The sequence below is a fragment of the Nasonia vitripennis genome, chromosome 2 (assembly GCF_009193385.2).
Source record: "Nasonia vitripennis strain AsymCx chromosome 2, Nvit_psr_1.1, whole genome shotgun sequence".
NCBI lineage: Eukaryota > Metazoa > Arthropoda > Insecta > Hymenoptera > Pteromalidae > Nasonia > Nasonia vitripennis.
Genome location: NC_045758.1, coordinates 1,057,639 through 1,073,998, shown reverse-complemented (window position 1 = coordinate 1,073,998; position 16,360 = coordinate 1,057,639). Strand labels below are relative to the sequence as shown.

General features: G+C 38.8%; 5 protein-coding genes across 8 annotated transcripts; 1 reads left to right on the top strand and 4 right to left on the bottom strand.

The window, feature by feature from the left end:
- Window positions 1-128: 128 nt before the first annotated feature.
- LOC100120337 (dynein light chain-like) lies at window positions 129-900 on the bottom strand. Its single transcript, XM_001603936.3, has 2 exons — window positions 541-900; window positions 129-474 (listed from the first exon to the last, which is right to left on the bottom strand). The coding sequence occupies exons 1-2, from the start codon at window positions 595-597 to the stop codon at window positions 214-216; spliced, it is 318 nt and encodes a 105-aa protein (XP_001603986.1). The 5' UTR covers window positions 598-900; the 3' UTR covers window positions 129-213.
- Window positions 741-7,388, bottom strand: LOC100120306 (ARF GTPase-activating protein GIT2). Its single transcript, XM_031922847.2, has 13 exons — window positions 6,996-7,388; window positions 6,631-6,764; window positions 6,113-6,225; window positions 5,837-6,026; window positions 5,620-5,750; window positions 5,347-5,536; window positions 5,198-5,270; window positions 4,160-4,357; window positions 3,874-4,037; window positions 2,847-3,017; window positions 2,584-2,769; window positions 2,270-2,503; window positions 741-2,168 (listed from the first exon to the last, which is right to left on the bottom strand). The coding sequence occupies exons 1-13, from the start codon at window positions 7,051-7,053 to the stop codon at window positions 1,968-1,970; spliced, it is 2,043 nt and encodes a 680-aa protein (XP_031778707.1). The 5' UTR covers window positions 7,054-7,388; the 3' UTR covers window positions 741-1,967.
- Window positions 7,389-7,813: 425 nt separating this feature from the next.
- On the bottom strand, window positions 7,814-11,150 carry LOC100120274 (PI-PLC X domain-containing protein 3). 3 transcript variants are annotated; one of them, XM_031922857.2, is made up of 3 exons: window positions 10,939-11,150; window positions 10,048-10,204; window positions 7,814-9,128 (listed from the first exon to the last, which is right to left on the bottom strand). In XM_031922857.2, exons 1-3 carry the CDS (start codon window positions 10,966-10,968, stop codon window positions 8,245-8,247), a joined length of 1,071 nt encoding a protein of 356 aa, XP_031778717.1. In that variant the 5' UTR covers window positions 10,969-11,150; the 3' UTR covers window positions 7,814-8,244. The 3 variants fall into 3 exon arrangements, with proteins under 3 accessions (XP_031778717.1, XP_031778718.1, XP_031778719.1); XM_031922858.2 differs by having other exon boundaries at window positions 10,048-10,240; window positions 10,939-11,099; XM_031922859.2 differs by having other exon boundaries at window positions 10,048-10,237; window positions 10,939-11,061.
- A 38-nt stretch (window positions 11,151-11,188) lies between these two features.
- LOC100120248 (WD repeat-containing protein 74) lies at window positions 11,189-12,580 on the top strand. The gene has a single exon (XM_003423998.5). It carries the CDS (start codon window positions 11,344-11,346, stop codon window positions 12,421-12,423), a length of 1,080 nt encoding a protein of 359 aa, XP_003424046.3. The 5' UTR covers window positions 11,189-11,343; the 3' UTR covers window positions 12,424-12,580.
- A 94-nt stretch (window positions 12,581-12,674) lies between these two features.
- LOC100679480 lies at window positions 12,675-15,988 on the bottom strand. Of its 2 annotated transcripts, XM_003423997.4 has the most exons (6): window positions 15,479-15,987; window positions 15,284-15,386; window positions 15,119-15,212; window positions 14,959-15,039; window positions 14,791-14,880; window positions 12,675-14,706 (listed from the first exon to the last, which is right to left on the bottom strand). In XM_003423997.4, the coding sequence occupies exons 2-6, from the start codon at window positions 15,356-15,358 to the stop codon at window positions 12,965-12,967; spliced, it is 2,082 nt and encodes a 693-aa protein (XP_003424045.1). In that variant the 5' UTR covers window positions 15,359-15,386; window positions 15,479-15,987; the 3' UTR covers window positions 12,675-12,964. The 2 variants fall into 2 exon arrangements, with proteins under 2 accessions (XP_003424045.1, XP_016838850.1); XM_016983361.2 differs by lacking the exon at window positions 14,791-14,880 and having other exon boundaries at window positions 15,479-15,988.
- Window positions 15,989-16,360: the final 372 nt, after the last annotated feature.

Below are 16,360 nucleotides of genomic sequence, written 5' to 3'. Positions count from 1 at the left end.
GTTTTATATAAGAACACATTTGAAAATTCAAGCATGAAAGCTCACACTTGTAAATAAACGAAATTTACATACGAAATATATATATATTATATATAAGTGCACGAGCTTATACGTAAAAACTAATTGTGTAACTTGATTGTTCAATAAATTTATTACTTCTTACGCGTTCTCCACTTTTCTACCTCACTTGAAGCAGGGTAAACAAGGTAGGAATCACGCAAAACTGGCTACAGTCCTCCATATAAGCGCTACAACATTGCCGTTTGTGTACATGAGCAACATCGAGTTTTTCTGGTAAGTGATCTCGAAGCTCATAGACTCGCCGATGACGACGTTGAACGGCGCGCCAAATTTCTTGTCGAGGTTCTCCTTTATCATCCGGGCCGCGAATTCGTAGTTATCAGCGTACTTCTCGACCGCTGTCACCGTCACTTCCATGGCTTCTTGCTTCAAATCCTCTTGCATATCTGTGTGCTGATTTTCGAGAAATTTCGTGGTTGAGTTTGTTTTTTTTTTAAGGCAAGATTTTCAAGAGTATACCTTGCACAAGGGATAGGTGTGAACGATCGCCGTTTCTCTCTCTTCCGTTCCGGCCATATTCGATTCGTGTTTATTTCCTTGAAATTTTCTTTTGAAAATGTTTCAACAAATAACGCTTAAAAGATCAATTAGCTAGGTTATAACAAATGCGAGATTCGGCGGTTTGAATATCGTGAAATAATCGACGAGCCACAATTTGATTAAAATTCAAGAAAAAAATTTATTGTTACAATATACTGATTATTTTGTACATAAGATATACATAAATATGTTAAAACGAAACATGAATACATAGATAAAAGAACTTGCGCGATCTAAACACACAAGTTTTCAAAAATTTGGCCACGGAGTAAAATGATTAACCGATCGCTTTCGATATGCATAAACTGTACAAATAAGTGTATACAGAACAGAACGCGAGTCCGTTATAATAAAAAGCGTATGATAAATGCGCATACATGATTGTTGAACATTACGTTAATAATATCAGTGTTTTTAATGCGAATCGTTAGACCATCGGGGTTTCGCATATAAACATACGCACTTTCTTTATATTCGCGTTGAATGACAGTTTGAGGGCAATTGCTTAAACTTTTGACAATCAACGAGTATAACATCTTTTATACAGAAAACGGTCTCTCTGACCGGTATAGCACCAATTCAATAGGTACATTGTCGTGCATATGCTAAATGCTGTGTTAAGTAGAACAAATTTGGTCAAAATCGATGCCTGAGTGTTCGTTTAAAATGAATCGACATAATATTCATAAAAAGCCATTAAAACAATGCGATACTTTCCGTTTTGTTATTGCACGCGTAAATAATCTATATAAAAGTCAGGTGTACACAATTAAAAAAAAACACGTTGCAGAAGCCCTCTCAACTTCAGCATGAAACATAGAAAAGAATTTCACAATCAATAAAAAGGACGATTGACAAAGAAAGGCTAATTCAGTCTTGATCGTACCTTCAAGAGGTAATAACAAACTAGGATCAACGAGTCAAACTTCTAGATCCCGCAAAAAATAATTCCTCTCAAAGAATATACACATATATTTACAAAATACAGTTAGAGAAAAAAAATCTCAAATCTCAGCAACTGTCATAATTCTGTCGTGGAAAAGAGCCTACCAAGTTCTGCCGTAGATTACACGTGTCCCCTCCTTTGCTTTCTCTATATTATGCTAATACTGCGACTCCCGTAAAACTTCGTAGAATCTTTTTGATTAAAACATATAATATATGTTATACGTTATAACAGTACACGCATTGCACACAATGAAGTCTCGTCTATATAACCGTTTAAGTTGCTATAAATTAATTGTCAATGCAAAAAACCAACCGTTAACTTCATTGCGATATATAACTGTGGTGATGTGAATCGAGTAATAGTAATAATGATAACAACGCAGTATATAGATCAATAGTTACGATATCTGAAACTGCGTGACGAGAAGTTTAGTGGCTTTGGCGATGTCGTAGGCACTGGAACGAACTTGCTGAAGGCACCGATCCATGTGATCGGGGTCACTGGTACATCTTTGAAGGGCAGTGCACTCCGCCTGCAATCTGCCTGTATTACCGTTCAGCTGGCGTAGAGCAGATCTAATATTATCGTCAACGGGGTTCTGAAAACAGACGCCGAAAATAATCATATTAAAACCTGAGACTTCTTTTTGGGTGGGGGGGGGGGGTGTCAACATAATCAGTTGCGAGAACAGTTGCTTACTTGAGGAAAAATGGCAGCAAGTTCGGCGACGGCCACGCGAATGCGTTCAGCGCAGGGAACAAATGTTTCTCGATGGGCCGGGTCCTGCATTGCCATCCAAAGCTCCTGGATACGTCTCGTCACCTGCTCTGTTCGCCTCGTGACCTCCTCACTGGGTGGCAGAGTTCGCGTACCGCACTCCCACAGTCCTTGCGTTGTGCAGGGTCGAGGCAGTCCTTCCGTTTCTCGTTTTGTCTGCAGAACATCAATTAACATTTAAATATACCTGCATCTAAACGCAGTATTAATTTTCTTTCTGCAGAATGAAAGCATACCTGGTTCATAAAGCTTGGCGGTTTTCTTAGGCCTTCTCGTGTTTCGTACATAGACGCTGGTCGCTGACTAGCTTTTGTTGGCGTGGTTGAAATCTTAATATCTAGGACAGGCTCCGGTTCGGGGTCATGCTCTCCAATGTGGCCGTTTATTATTCTCTCGGGTTGGGCTTTTATTTTGGCTTGGGCCTAAATTTTAATATAATACATCCATAAATATATTGACTATTCGATTTTTAAACTTATTTTTCAAATTAAAAACTTACTTGAATTGTGTTTTTTAATTCGCGGTTTTCCTGAGTGAGATGCTCGATAGTGGCGTGAAGTCGTCGAACTTCCTCTCTGAGGTCTCTCATCGTAGTTTCCGATAGCGTCAGCTGTTTTTTCAAGACCTCCACGACCGACGGCAGTCCCTTTGCCATCGGAGCAAGTACTTTCTGCAAAGAACATCGATGCGATTAATTAAGAACTGTCGTCTTGCGAAAGAGGGACACTGACAAGGGTTGTATTTTACAGATTGAAGAAAATATTGCGGCGATCGGGTTAGGGGCGCATGAGCTAAATGAGAGCTTGGTACATCGTAAAATAAATGACAATTATTATAAATATAAAATATACATTTGAGGATATTGAGTACAGAAATTCGACGATGATTTTCAATTGTGGGGGAATTGAAATGCTTTTTATCTTAACGGTGTAAAAATATTACAAATGGAAAATCAGCAAATGATATTTACAAGTAAAACAAATCTTTTTTACGTTGTAACTGGTTATTTCAAGCCTATAAAATGGAACGATTGCGCGTGTCAAGCGTTAATACAAGCCTGCAGTTTTTTAAATATAAATCTTTCATGTTAACAGCGCAGTTCAATTCCTTTACTATTAATAAAACGATAGGGGCATGAAAAATTGTCAACAGTCGGAGATGACGGGCGTATGACATACTTGACGTAGATAATAATCTAGTTTCACCAATTAATGTGCGGTATGTAATAATATAAGAATTTCATTCTGGCTTGACGGCAGCGCATGCACAAACACTTTGAATCTGCCAAGACTTGCCTAGTAACACTGCCTACAGAGCAGCCAGCTGCTCAGTCGATGCCTTAATCGTCGCTTTAGTCCCGGTACCTTCAAGTTTAAGTCACACCAAAGTGTAATAGTCATTGATCTCTCTTATCTCTTTGTCGCTCGAATTGCCTTGTTCGCTCAATTACATTGCCATCATTCGCATCTACCATCTACGCTATATGCATGTAAGTGGGAGAAGCGGTGAAATCGCTTGCATCTTACCTCATTGTCCGTCGCTATCGTCGCGGACAATCCGGCGGCGTTTTCCGTAGCGAGAGCCGCATAATCATCATCCGATGCTACGCTGTCGTAAAGGGGCTCGTCGTCCGACATCTGTGAACCGTGCTTCCCTAATTGCTCCTTACGCAACATGGAGACAGCTGGATCTGAAATTACGCATCCCATATTATTTTTGCAACTATATATATTTTTAATGAAGTAGTAATGTAATAATTTGAAGAAATATTTTAAATTTGTATTATTCCATTAATTTCTCTTAAGTGATTACCTTGTAGCGGAGTGCTATTAGCGACGGTATGCCTATGGCCTGCTTCGGTGAGAATGTCGATAATGAGCGTGGCGAATTCCTTCGGCGTGAATCTCGCTAGTTTCTGACGTCCCTGGTTGCGCGTCGACGAGAGTTGAGGGTGAATCGGTAGAAACGGAACTATGCATCTCTCGGGAAGCGTCGCCGAAGCTAGCCAAACTGTTATTCGTAAAAAAAGTACATTAATGAAAAGGAAGAGTTGCTTATGCTACGAATCTAGTGCAGTTTTACTTAGAGGCGCTAATACGTTGGTGATGGGAAATAAAGAATTGTGCATGCTTTTGCGAAACGAAAATAAACGTCGATGCAGTTCCTTGCGTGGGGCATTCTCGCTAATGGTGCTTCATAACACTTGGAAATTACAAAACTTCTTTCTTACTTTGGACATGTCATCTACTCAACATAATTTAAAGTCTAGCTAATGTAATTTATCATTTTACGTGGCACATAGATGACAATGAAGCTACACAATCTAATTGTCGATGTAGCAGGATTCAAGTTGTTTTACTTACCTCTCCTTGAGAATAGCATTTTGAAAAAGTTCATGCACATTAATAACATTGACAGATGGATCAACTAGACAGCACGATCTTTAATCCTAACAGATATTCTAGTGAATTTCAATGACAGTGACGATGACGTAACGAAAAAGTTTCAAGTTATAAAGTGAATTCGATATATATATATATATATATATATATATATATATATATATATATATATATATATGTATGTATACATATATATATATGTATGTACATATACATACATACATATATATATATATATATATATATATATATATATATATATATATATATATATATATATATATATATATATATATATATGTATGTATGTATATGTACAGAGGGAACAATCACGACAATTCACATATTAAGACTGTGTGTTCTGTTAATATACCGAGTTCAGAGTTTTAGATACTTGAGAGCCTAGCCATTAGTTCTACCAATTAAATATTTGAGTAGTCACACTTACTGGCATCAGTCTCTCTGCGGTCGACTTCGTCGTAAACGTCTGAAGCGAGCTCTTCTAATAAATGATTTGGTAACTGAAAATTCGCGGTGATTCTTGATGAATATACAAGATAAATACAAGATTTTTACTCAAGATAAAAACTATGTTACCATTTGCAATTTATTTCTGGCTTCAAAAGCCAATTCACTCCTTTCCAAAGAAGCAGCCCATTCAGGAATAATAAGGTGTTCTCCTGATTTATGATCAGGCTTCCGGTTACAAAGAAAATAAGTTAGCCTATCTGTGACTTCGTACATGCACTCAACAAGCCTCTCCGATAAATCTAAATGACCTGCCAGTCTAGAGATAAAGAGAGGGGTAAGAGTGAATTTTCAGAAATTTTGAATATTATTTATTACAAGTGCATTATTATAATTTCTTACTTGGCAATGTCTGCTGGGGTTTGACCATTAGAATCCACCATACTGGGATTGCCACCATTAGCTATTAGAAGCTCCAACTGAAGAGCTTGACCTGCTCTAGCAGCAACATGCAAAGGCATTGTCCCTTTTTCCTACAGTCACAATACGTTTTTTTTCATTTATTATTATTTTTGTGTATGTAATCCTCATAAACATATTATTGAAGTAATTGGGGTACCTTATAGAAGTAATTTGGATTAGCTCCTTGTGCAAGAAGTCTTAAGGAAGTCTCTAAATTGCCTGTACGAACACTGCTGTGCAATTGTCTGCTGAGTTCTTCTTCACTACAAGGTTCATCTTTTGTGCTTGAACGCAGTACAAACTTTAAGTCTTGGTGTTTAGCCTTGATAAAATCTGCCTTCACAGGACTACAAGTGGTAAAAGTATAAGAATATTAGTTGGAAAGATACATGGTGAAAATTATCATTTTAAAGCAAGATAAAATGTCACTAACTGTAAAGGATCTTTTGGTTGAGGTTTCCTTCTGCTAAATTTAGAATTACTGGGGTCTAAGAGGGAATGCTCCCAAATACTGTTGGCTCCATTATCATTCAATGTTCGAACCATCTACAAAAACCAAGTATATAACTTAAAACAATGGATAATCATAGTAGTATTTAGTCAAACTTCTCCGCAAGTCTATATAATCAATAGTGTATTAATAATACAATGCAAGCTTGGGTATTGATTTGATAAGGTATACAGTAACCATTCATCATGTTTCATATGTGCATTGACTCACTTACAAACTGATAAAACCTTACAAATCTAAAACTGCAAGTTGTATGATACGCATATTACATTACTTGCTTGTAGATTTGTAACTTAATATTGCTTAAAGAGATACTCTTGAGAGAAAAGAAATGACAAAAAATTGTTATATCATTGCAAGCTACAATAGAATACAAGGATACTATGAATTCTAGACCAATGCTTATTATGATTATTATTGGAATTGCTGTAAATACTAACATTTAACAGGTTTGTGCTCCAAACTCCCTTAGTCAGTGACTTGATGTAAGAGACATGTCGCCCCAAGCTCAGATGTATACTGCAGCACTCATCACAAAGCAGGATGGCTCTGTTTACGGAGGCCCACGCTGGTTCTAAATACAAAGAGAAAAAGATCTTTAAGACAGCTCACCTGCGATTCAAAACAACACAGATCCCTGACGAGCTCGTCATCTCAAAAAGCGGAGCAAATCATGCACGCGGCCGAGATGAATCACCGAGTCAAACTGGCGCTTATTCGCCGAACGTGCCCAGCCCACAAAATCATCATCATCATCATCATCATCAGCCGCTAAAGATCATCAATAAGAAGCTAATCTACTCACCAGGAGAGCCGCAGTCGGCGCACACGTCGACGCTCGCGCGATGTTTCGGTCGAGCCATTGCAGTGAACGAGGGCACTATCCACTATATGCGTGTACAGTGTACACAAGAGTGTATATCACTCTCTCAGCTGCAACTCGAAATTTCCTCTCTCGGGTGCGACGCCCTTACGCCTCGAGACTCATGCATAGAAGCCGTCGGGGAAAACTCGCTCGTCGCACAGCATCGGGCTCTCTCTCTCTCTCTCTCTCACATAATTACTGGGCCAATTAGACGGCGCTGCACCGCGAGAGCCAAATAAAAACACGCTGCAACTGCACGCACTCCGCACTCCGATTCGTCCGCCCTCGCCGCCTACTTTATACACTACATGTCGCGACGGAGCAACAGAGTGTGAGCTATGGTGTGTCTGGCGACGGCTCTCTCGACCGAGTTTATTATTAAATTGCGCGACGTGAATGGAGGTTAGTCTCTCTCTCTCTCTCTCTCTCCCTCTCTCTTGCTTTGACTATTTGTATATAGGGGGGATATATGCCGTGTGCGGCGATCGTTGCGCTCTATACAAAGGCCTCATCCGCGACGACTCTGCAGCTGCCGTTGACGCGGCCGTTGCGCGCATGTATAAAAAGTGAGGATTCGGGGAAGATGAGTCGAGGAGTGTTTTTACCTGTCTGTTTTACGACTTTCAGTTTTTTTTATTTCTTGGATCCGCCTGATAGGTTAATCCTATTTTTATTGGGGGATTATTTTATTTTTTGTTTTGTTGACGGTGAATCATCATAATTAGAATGAAAAAAAAAAAATGAATTTATAAGATAAGTACAGCGTAATAATTTCATTTATTAATCAAGCATAAAAATGTACAAATATCATCTTTGAAAAGATACCGTATGAATAAATTACACGTATATTCTAATTACAAAAAGAAAGTTTTATTCCACTGTTTTTTAACAAGTATATAACGTTTCTTCTTCTTTAACGTTTTTTTTTTGTCAAAGCCCGCTCTTACCGACTGATGAGTGAACCGGCTGAAGTGGGGGGGCGCGAATTTCAAATTGCGTGAGTTTCACTCATCACATTTATTATCAAATTTGTCGAGGCCCATAAAAATACTGATTTTTCATAAAAATACAGTTAACAGGGTATATAACAACATGCTCTACATAAGTATTTACATTGTCGAGTACAAAAATAAGACAAAATTTATGTGCGGCTAATCTTTTATCCGTTTCTGCAAAATAAATATTACGACTAAGGTCTTTTAATATCCTCGTTGTAGTACGACTGATAACTGCCGAGCAACACCTCGTTGCGCTGAATGACGGTTTTCGAGAAGTTAAAATTGTCATGGGCTACATCATCCGTTATGACAACGTTCAAACCTCCGGCACCGGGCCGTTGTTCTTCGATCCAGGGTAACGCGACGGTTCGGCATTTCGAGCTCAAATACCTAATATCCCGGCAAATATGTTTGAATATGTAAGTCGCGTTGGGCGTGAACAGACACTGGGACACGTATCCCTTTTCCAGACTCCGGTTCCTGATGCCCTCGTTCAGAAACTCGATCAAAGTACTTCTGCTTATCGTGTCCGGCCAAGGTGTCGGCCACAGGCCGGTGGGCCAGAGATCACTGAAATTACGAGCGAGAGGATTCCTGTACACAACGATAACCTGATACTTCTCCGAGTTCATCCAGCGCAGTGTGACGTGATCGAATTTAACGGACACGGGGCACAATTTACCGCGGAAGAGGTACTTGACTTGATCGATCAAATTTCGATGGTCCGCTTCGGTGAAATTGTAGAGGTGCTGAAAATCCAAAATTATCACCTCGAAGGGGTGATCGTTGAGCCAGTCGGCGACCTGCTGCAGCGGCTGACTCACCTCTGCTCCGTAGAGGCCATGAAGAAAGTAAATCTTATCGTCGTCTTGCTTGGTGGCCACTCGCAAATCCAGGTACCTTATGCCGCCGTTCAGCTGATCCTTAATCGCGATTTTCTGATTGATGGACCAGTTGAAGATTATCGGTTTGGCCACGGTTGCGAAAAGTCGACCCAACGATCTTATTAGCTCGGGCTCGTCGGGGCCGACGTCGTCGCTCCTCTCGATCGTGTACGTCATGCTGTTGTGGGAACCTGTTTTACATCGGTGAGATACAATAAGCGAGAAGCGAATCGTGGGAAAATTGCTGCCAACTAAGGAAATCTTTATAATTACTTCGAACTGACTCATTCATGTTATGTAAATATCTATATAGTTTACTGTTTTTCACAAAAGACGAAGAAAAACATAGTAATTAGTTTTAATAGCTTCGGGGTACCGTTAACTGGGATGCAAAAACCAGTTAAATTAAAGCATTGAAAGCAAATACAAGAGATTGCTCGGTATGGTTATTTACGTGTTTGCAGCGAATAGCAACAATTAGCGAAACTTTCGTATCAGGAACCAGTCCGGGTTAAAACTTTGTTATTTTATTCAGCCAATAAATTATATTTACAGCCGAAATAGCTAAAAATAACCGTACCGCGTGCGCCACGATGCGCGAACTCGTAAAATTAGCGTTTTACGAGGTGGATCTATGAAAACGATTTAAGGAACGCATCGGAGTTATAAATTAAAAATTTTACGGCGCCAATAAACAGAGTTACGTTAAAAAAATAGCAATGGGTATAGCCATACTCAGCGAGTCTTCCCCGTAGGGCCAAGTGTTATTTGTCGAGATAAAAAATACAGCGTTTGGCCTGAATCTTGGAAATGAAAAAAATTTTCCTGTACTCAAATCTATTAGTGGCATCAGTTTGATCGCGCTGAAGGTGATTTCATTTCAGAGATCGAAACCAATTTTATTAACGCCGAGGTCAATCGTCGACTACTACGATTTTCATATCAAGCCATTCGTCAAGATTTATTTTTAGCTATTTTCAGACGAATTAACTTTGATGGAAAATAATAATTTCATAATAAAATCCGTAATATAATGTTTATTCGCAATTCTCAATTTAAAATTTGGTTTCGTCAATGGTAACGCTCGTCGAACAATTCATTCAAGCTTACCGGGTATAGCGAGTTGTACGAGCGGAATCGTTCGAAGTTTAGGCGGCAGCTCCGTCATCCAAAATTCCAAATTTTCGACCAAATTTGGCGGTGCGCCTCGTCTGTCCGTGACATCGATCGTCGCTCCTTGGTAGTCGTCGTATGCCATGATTATCGTCTTTTAACAGTGATTTACGGATTTCAATTGGCACTACTTAATATTCACAAAATGTTACATTGATGAATTAAAGTACACGCAAGAAATTTATTTGAATTATAATAATCCACCGAGTCGCGACTGTCGGTTGTTTGCGCTACCTTGACGAAAGCGAGATAACTAATGCGCGAGTAGTCTGAAGCGCCGACGCCTTGTCTCGTGAGCGAAGCAACATCTGAGTAATAGTTATAGATTTATGTACAAACATGCGAGCCTGTCGTGAAACTGTATTTTTATGGCAGAGACTAAGTATCGCGAGATTAGCATAACAACAGCGTAATTGATGCAGACTCATTCTGATCCTATTTTCAACTGTTTCACTCGGTTAATCGACGTTTAATACACTCACGCACACACACGCGCGCGCTAAAGTATCAGTGATTGACATACTTTTTTCTTCAATTTCCGTATACAAGTCTAAAGAACGCGTGACATGCTAACGTTCTGAAATGCGTTAATGTGTCTTACTGACGAAACGGGGTTATATGCCGCAGCTGTTTTCGTTGGCATGTACAGGAAATATATAGATTGTCGATTTCGCGGTAAATTTTCAAAAGATAAAGTTCGTTCGATGAATTAAATATATCGAAAGGCTTGCCACAGCGGTAAAAATAAGAAATTCGCGCGAACGAAATTGTACTTATGTGAATTGTTCTCTTTCTTAAAAAGCTTTTAAATAATAAAATATCACTTACAAAGATCACCGTGAAGATTAATTTCAACATCTTGAATTTTTTCTTTGGTTTTTCTCCGGTAATATTTAACGTTTGATTTTTTTTTAAAGCACTCCGTAGCACATCTCCGCGCCGAACATATTGTTAAGAATAATAATTAGGCATATAGAGGACACTCTGGACACTGGACAGGTCAAATAATAGCATGAGAGAGGGAGAGAGAGAGAGAGAGAGAGAGAGTTGCTATATTCATCAAGACAGATGTCGCTGTACCCATTCCCTTTCTGGTCCATGTGATTGCCGCTTGGGTTGACATATGAGAGTTGAGACCACGCGTTCAATCGCTATTATAACCTCGGATACTCCAAAAACTATTTTGTCTACAAAAAGTACACAGTGTTTAGGTATCGTTCCATGTGATATAAAATGTCTTTCAAGGACAATTTCAACGTCTTCGTCGGCGGCAAGTCGGGCATATTCAAAGGAGTCCGAGTTAAAGAGAAATCATGTGTTATGAAAAACATACAGAATTTGGTATCCATCACCGATGACCACGAAGTGTCCTGCATGACTTGGGGCGACGACGACGAGAAAGAAATCCTCGTAGGCTGTGGATCTAAAGGAGTCAGGAGTGTGAAAACCTACGACACAGAGAATCACTCGTTTAAGACGTCATTCGTCTGTGAACTCGGCGAAGGAAACATCACTGGGATAGCCAGGTATAACGGGAACATTTTGACAGCAGTACAGTCTGGTCAGATAAAGCTGTGGAGACAGAAGGAGAAGGAAGAGTTTTTGCTGAATGCTGGAGAACATTTGCTCCGTATGCGACAGGCCATTCAACAGAAGAATGTCATTGCGACTGGAGGTTTGGAGAACCCTTTGAAACTGTGGGATTTGAACAAAAAAGTCAACACCTTCACAGCCAAAAATGTTTCTCATGACTGGCTTCAGTTGAGGGTTCCAATTGGTGTTGCTGATCTGTGCTTTCTGACTAACAATAAGCAGGTGGTAACGGTTGGCAGATATGGTCACATTCGTTTGTACGATACTAAGGCTCAGAGGAGGCCTGTTGTTAACTTGGAAATGAAGGAAGAATCTCTGACCACAGTATCCACTTGTGCCGATGACAGGCAGGTAGTATGTGGAACTGGCAGAGGAAGAATGAACCTGGTGGATCTGCGCAAAACTGGTAAAATATTAAACACGTACAAAGGCCCGGTAGGTGCAGTGACATCGGTAGCAGTCAGCAAAATGGATTCTTGTATAGTTAGCACAAGTTTTGATAGGTATCTTTATATACATGATGTGGAAAGCAAAAAACTGTTGAAGAAAGTCTACTTGACATCAAAGTTATCCAGTATGGTCATGCGTTCTGAATTTTCATTAAAGGAACCAGAAAAAGAAGAGAATGCTGAAGACAGCTGTGAAGAAATTTTTGATGGATCAGGGGAAGAATACAGTGATAATGATGACAGTGAAGATGATGACGAAGAATCAAGTTGAACATTGAGCTAAATATCCTAGATTTGGACTGTATTCTGAAGAAATAATAATAAACTGCAATTATATTATTTCTAATCTTTTCTAAACAAAGATGTACATAAATATTTTTTAAAATATTGTTAATATTATGAATAAAAGTAATGATTTTTTTCTTATACTAGATTTTTTTGAAAATAGTTAAAACCTTCCTTAATGCAAAGCTATCCTTGAGTTTTGAAATGACAATGAAATAATGAACAAAGTCTAGGAACTTGGATAAAACGTAATTTTATTATTAAAATTTCGTATACTAGAATAAAATATTTTGCTCGAATTAAATATAGTGAAATTACTCTATTCTAACAAGTATAACATAGCCAGCATGTACAATTATTCTCGAAGAAATAATAGCCATGCCATAGTTCAGATAATGCATGCATCATGAAATCCAAATTCTTTTCAAGATTTACACATTTTTTATATAAATAACCGCTTTTTCCCTACTTATAAATATACTTATGCACAGCAATATATATATATAGTTTGTCAATCATTCATTCATTCACTTAGGTTCTGGGGACTCGGCATACAGATCACATAGCTCCATGAAGATCTTTCTCGAAAGAGACTTCCTGGAGTGAGGCGTATCAGTGGGCTCAAGACAGGACTGGAATCTCTTAACATCCGGCGTCACCAAGAAGGTACCGTTCATCTTCAATGCCATGTATTCCCTAAGTGGTCGCTCCACTCTCTTGTCCCACTGTTTGATGCAACCAGGCGTCATAGGTGCCTTCATCGGCGACGCCGGTAAAGATTTAGACGACACCTTGACTTCGTGCACTACGTTCAACTCGTTTTCTAAAAGGGTAAAACTGTCCTGTTTATCGGATTCTGTGTCTGACACAACGGAGAGGGACCTACGCTTTGCTGCCAATCTAGCAGATCGTCTTCGTTCGCCGCTTCCTGGCATAACCGATCTACGCCGAGGTGTTTTAGGTGTTTTTGGAGAGACGGTCGGAGTTAATAGCATTGGTGAAGAGTCCTCGATGTTTTCCTTATTTTCTGACTCTTTTTCATTCTTTTCTTCTTTCCTTGATTCGTCTTTATTCGACTCGTCACCCTCGCAAGATACTTCGCCGATCGTTGACAAACGAGCCATTTCGCTCAGCGTGTCAGACGACGTGTCTTTCGCTTCTTGATTCAAATCGGCTTGCGTAACGAGGATTTTTATGGGAATCGGCAACTTTTCTGTTGTTTCAATGTCATTATTTTCTTCATCTACATAAACTTTGATTTCTGGTTTTGCTGTGCTTAAAGAATTCACATCATCTGTGATTTCTTTATTTTCCAAACTTTTGTCTATTATATCGGTTACGTCTGACGAATTTTGACTATTCACCATTGTATTTGAAGAAATATCAAATTTATCATCAGTTCTAATCTGTTCATCAGTCTGAATGTTTACTGTCTCTTTTGTAGGCATTGTTTTGGCTTTAACAAATAAGGCGTTTACAAAATTTAATACTTGCTTTAGTTTAAAAGCTTGGTCTTCACAAGCTTGAATAGACTGCTCAAGATAAGCTTTGCACTGCATTATACCGTCGGTATCTGAGCAATTTATTTGTGAAAAATCAAACTCTGGGCAGTGGGAATAAGACTGTGTTGGATTGATATTTAAATTTTGCATCTCTAGACAAGGAGCTTCTCCATTATTTGTTTTTTTAGTTGCAGACTTAACAATGACCAATGGCCTTTCTAATTTATTTAAATTAAATAAACTCTTACTTGAGGCTGCCTCTCTACGCATAGGAGACGTCATGGTGTAAATTTCTCGCGTCACACGCGATTCTTCCCTGCCATGTACATCTGCATCTGGAGAAGAAAAATCCGTTTCCATGTCTATATCATCTTCCACCTTTTGAACGTTTTTCTTAAGATTATTTTTCACAAGTTTTGCTTCTGTGACGCGCGAAACGTCTTTAGTGGACTTATTTACAACTGATGCATTACTTTTAACACCTTGTTTACCAGGAGGTTTAAAGTTTCCTGATTTTCTTATAATACTATTTCTAATGCTATTAGGTGGTAAAAGCAGACTTTTCCTACTTTTATTCAACATTTGGAAGCTTTTTGCTGCAGGTACTTCAGAATCTCGAGTCGATTTGACTCTAGGCTTAACGTTTTTGGCTGTATTTTCTTTTCCATCTAGAGCTGATCTCTGTGGGGAGTCCAAAGTCTGGTACAACTGTCTCCGAACTTTATTTCCACCATAAGATTTCCTGCCTAAAAAGGATGATTCAGCATCTAGAAAGAGTACAACAAAAGAGTACAATTAAACGTGTAAGTTAGTTTATAAAGTAAGCAGTCTCATATGAATAAACTGTAAACCTTCATTTCCTTTAGGCTTATAACAACTTTGTGTATTTAAATAAGGCTGAATAGATCTTTGAGCTCGAGCTCTTTTCTTTTGCGTTGATACTGTAGAAATGATTGATCATGTAGTATACAGTATTTTGTTTTAAAGAGTATTATTAATAAGTTATCAATTCATTTTACCTGATGCAAGAGTTGTGCTTTTACTCTTTTGAGTGCTTTGGAGTAAATCTTTAATCAAAACAGGCTGCATCATTTTGGTATCTGCACAGATATATGAAAAGTTTATTCCTTGATGCATTTAGATTTAAATAAGAATACAAACAAATGAATCTAAACTCACGATTTTTTTTTCCACCTGATAATGGAGCAATTGTACTGTTGTGTTGCGGCGTAACTTTTATTCTTACAGGGAGGAGAAAATTGCTCGTTTTTCCCTGAAATCAAGATTTGATTAATATCGGTACACAGGATTGAACACTTGTAGAAGAAACCACGCTATACATACAGCTGAAGCTGTCAACTCCCTGAGATAGCCACTACGCGAACTCGGCGTGCTCTTGTTGCTCTTGTTTAAAGCCATATTGATGGTGTGTTCAGAAAATAGTTACCTGCAATAATTAAAGCCAATTGTTAATAAATGCAAGCTATAAAACGCGTTTGTTTACATTTTTCGCATTTCGAACTGTCACCGGCCACCTACCGTCGCAATCGGGAATCACTTTTTGACCGTTGATTATTTAAATCTCGCAGCAACAAATTCGTTAAAAAATATCATTTTGCAGTGCACCGCAGTCAGTATTTTTTCTTTCTGTTGAAAGCCAGCATCGTTTCATCTGCCTTGTCTTCTGGAAATACAAGAAAAGTCGAAGGGACACCGAAGTCGTGAACCGTCGCGCGAACCTTCTCACTTGTTTTGTTGCAACGAGAACGAAACATTCAACCCTCTACTTAGATTCAGAGTTTTTCCAATTTAAACTCAAACACTTATTGAAGTTTACACAAAACCTGGAGGCCGAATCAAGTCATTAAAGGTACGATATCACTTGGCACAAAGCTTTGCGAAAACACGTTGATTTCCCGAGGTCGGTTTATATTTTTCCGTTCAACCCTCATTATCAAACACTAAGCACAAAAAGGACCAGATGGTCTGATCTAAACTGATTCCCAACCGCTATAGTGGTGGCGCGACTATAGCAGTCAACTCAACGGGCCAATCGCTCGTGGAACTGAAAGGACGCAGCCAACGCGATTGGCTTTTCTTTTTTTACTAAGAAATGGCGCGCATATATCGGCACGAGTAAGGCAGTCTCAAGAATGGACTCACGTTTACAAACAAAAAAAATTTTCGCAAAAATTATTGAAAAAGACTGATTTAAATAAGCAAGTGCAATTCTCAGTACTCATATACTGTCATCGACGATTTTGCAATAATTTTCTAAAACATCGGGAAATTAGCGGCCAATAAAATTCGTTATATTATCTTCTCAAAGAACGAAACACTTTAGAATAATCAGCCGGAAAAAAAAGTCGAAAGTCATTAAAATCAGTCCAAGCCGAAACCGCGAGTCCCCTCGGCCCTCTT

Coding starts and splice junctions, on each gene's coding strand:
- LOC100120337 (XM_001603936.3), bottom strand. CDS start 597: ATGGCCGGAACGGAAGAGAGAGAAACGGCGATCGTTCACACCTATCCC. Junction 475..540: donor ACACCTATCCCTTGTGCAAG/GTATACTCTTGA, acceptor CTCGAAAATCAG/CACACAGATATGCAAGAGGA.
- LOC100120306 (XM_031922847.2), bottom strand. CDS start 7,053: ATGGCTCGACCGAAACATCGCGCGAGCGTCGACGTGTGCGCCGACTGC. Junction 6,765..6,995: donor CGCCGACTGCGGCTCTCCTG/GTGAGTAGATTA, acceptor CTTTGTATTTAG/AACCAGCGTGGGCCTCCGTA. Junction 6,226..6,630: donor GGAGCACAAACCTGTTAAAT/GTTAGTATTTAC, acceptor TGGTTTTTGTAG/ATGGTTCGAACATTGAATGA.
- LOC100120274 (XM_031922857.2), bottom strand. CDS start 10,968: ATGTTGAAATTAATCTTCACGGTGATCTTT. Junction 10,205..10,938: donor TAATCTTCACGGTGATCTTT/GTAAGTGATATT, acceptor CACTGTTAAAAG/ACGATAATCATGGCATACGA. Junction 9,129..10,047: donor CGTACAACTCGCTATACCCG/GTAAGCTTGAAT, acceptor GATGTAAAACAG/GTTCCCACAACAGCATGACG.
- LOC100120248 (XM_003423998.5), top strand. CDS start 11,344: ATGTCTTTCAAGGACAATTTCAACGTCTTCGTCGGCGGCAAGTCGGGC.
- LOC100679480 (XM_003423997.4), bottom strand. CDS start 15,358: ATGGCTTTAAACAAGAGCAACAAGAGCACGCCGAGTTCGCGTAGTGGC. Junction 14,881..14,958: donor AAGCACAACTCTTGCATCAG/GTAAAATGAATT, acceptor TCATTTCTACAG/TATCAACGCAAAAGAAAAGA. Junction 14,707..14,790: donor TAAGCCTAAAGGAAATGAAG/GTTTACAGTTTA, acceptor TACTCTTTCTAG/ATGCTGAATCATCCTTTTTA.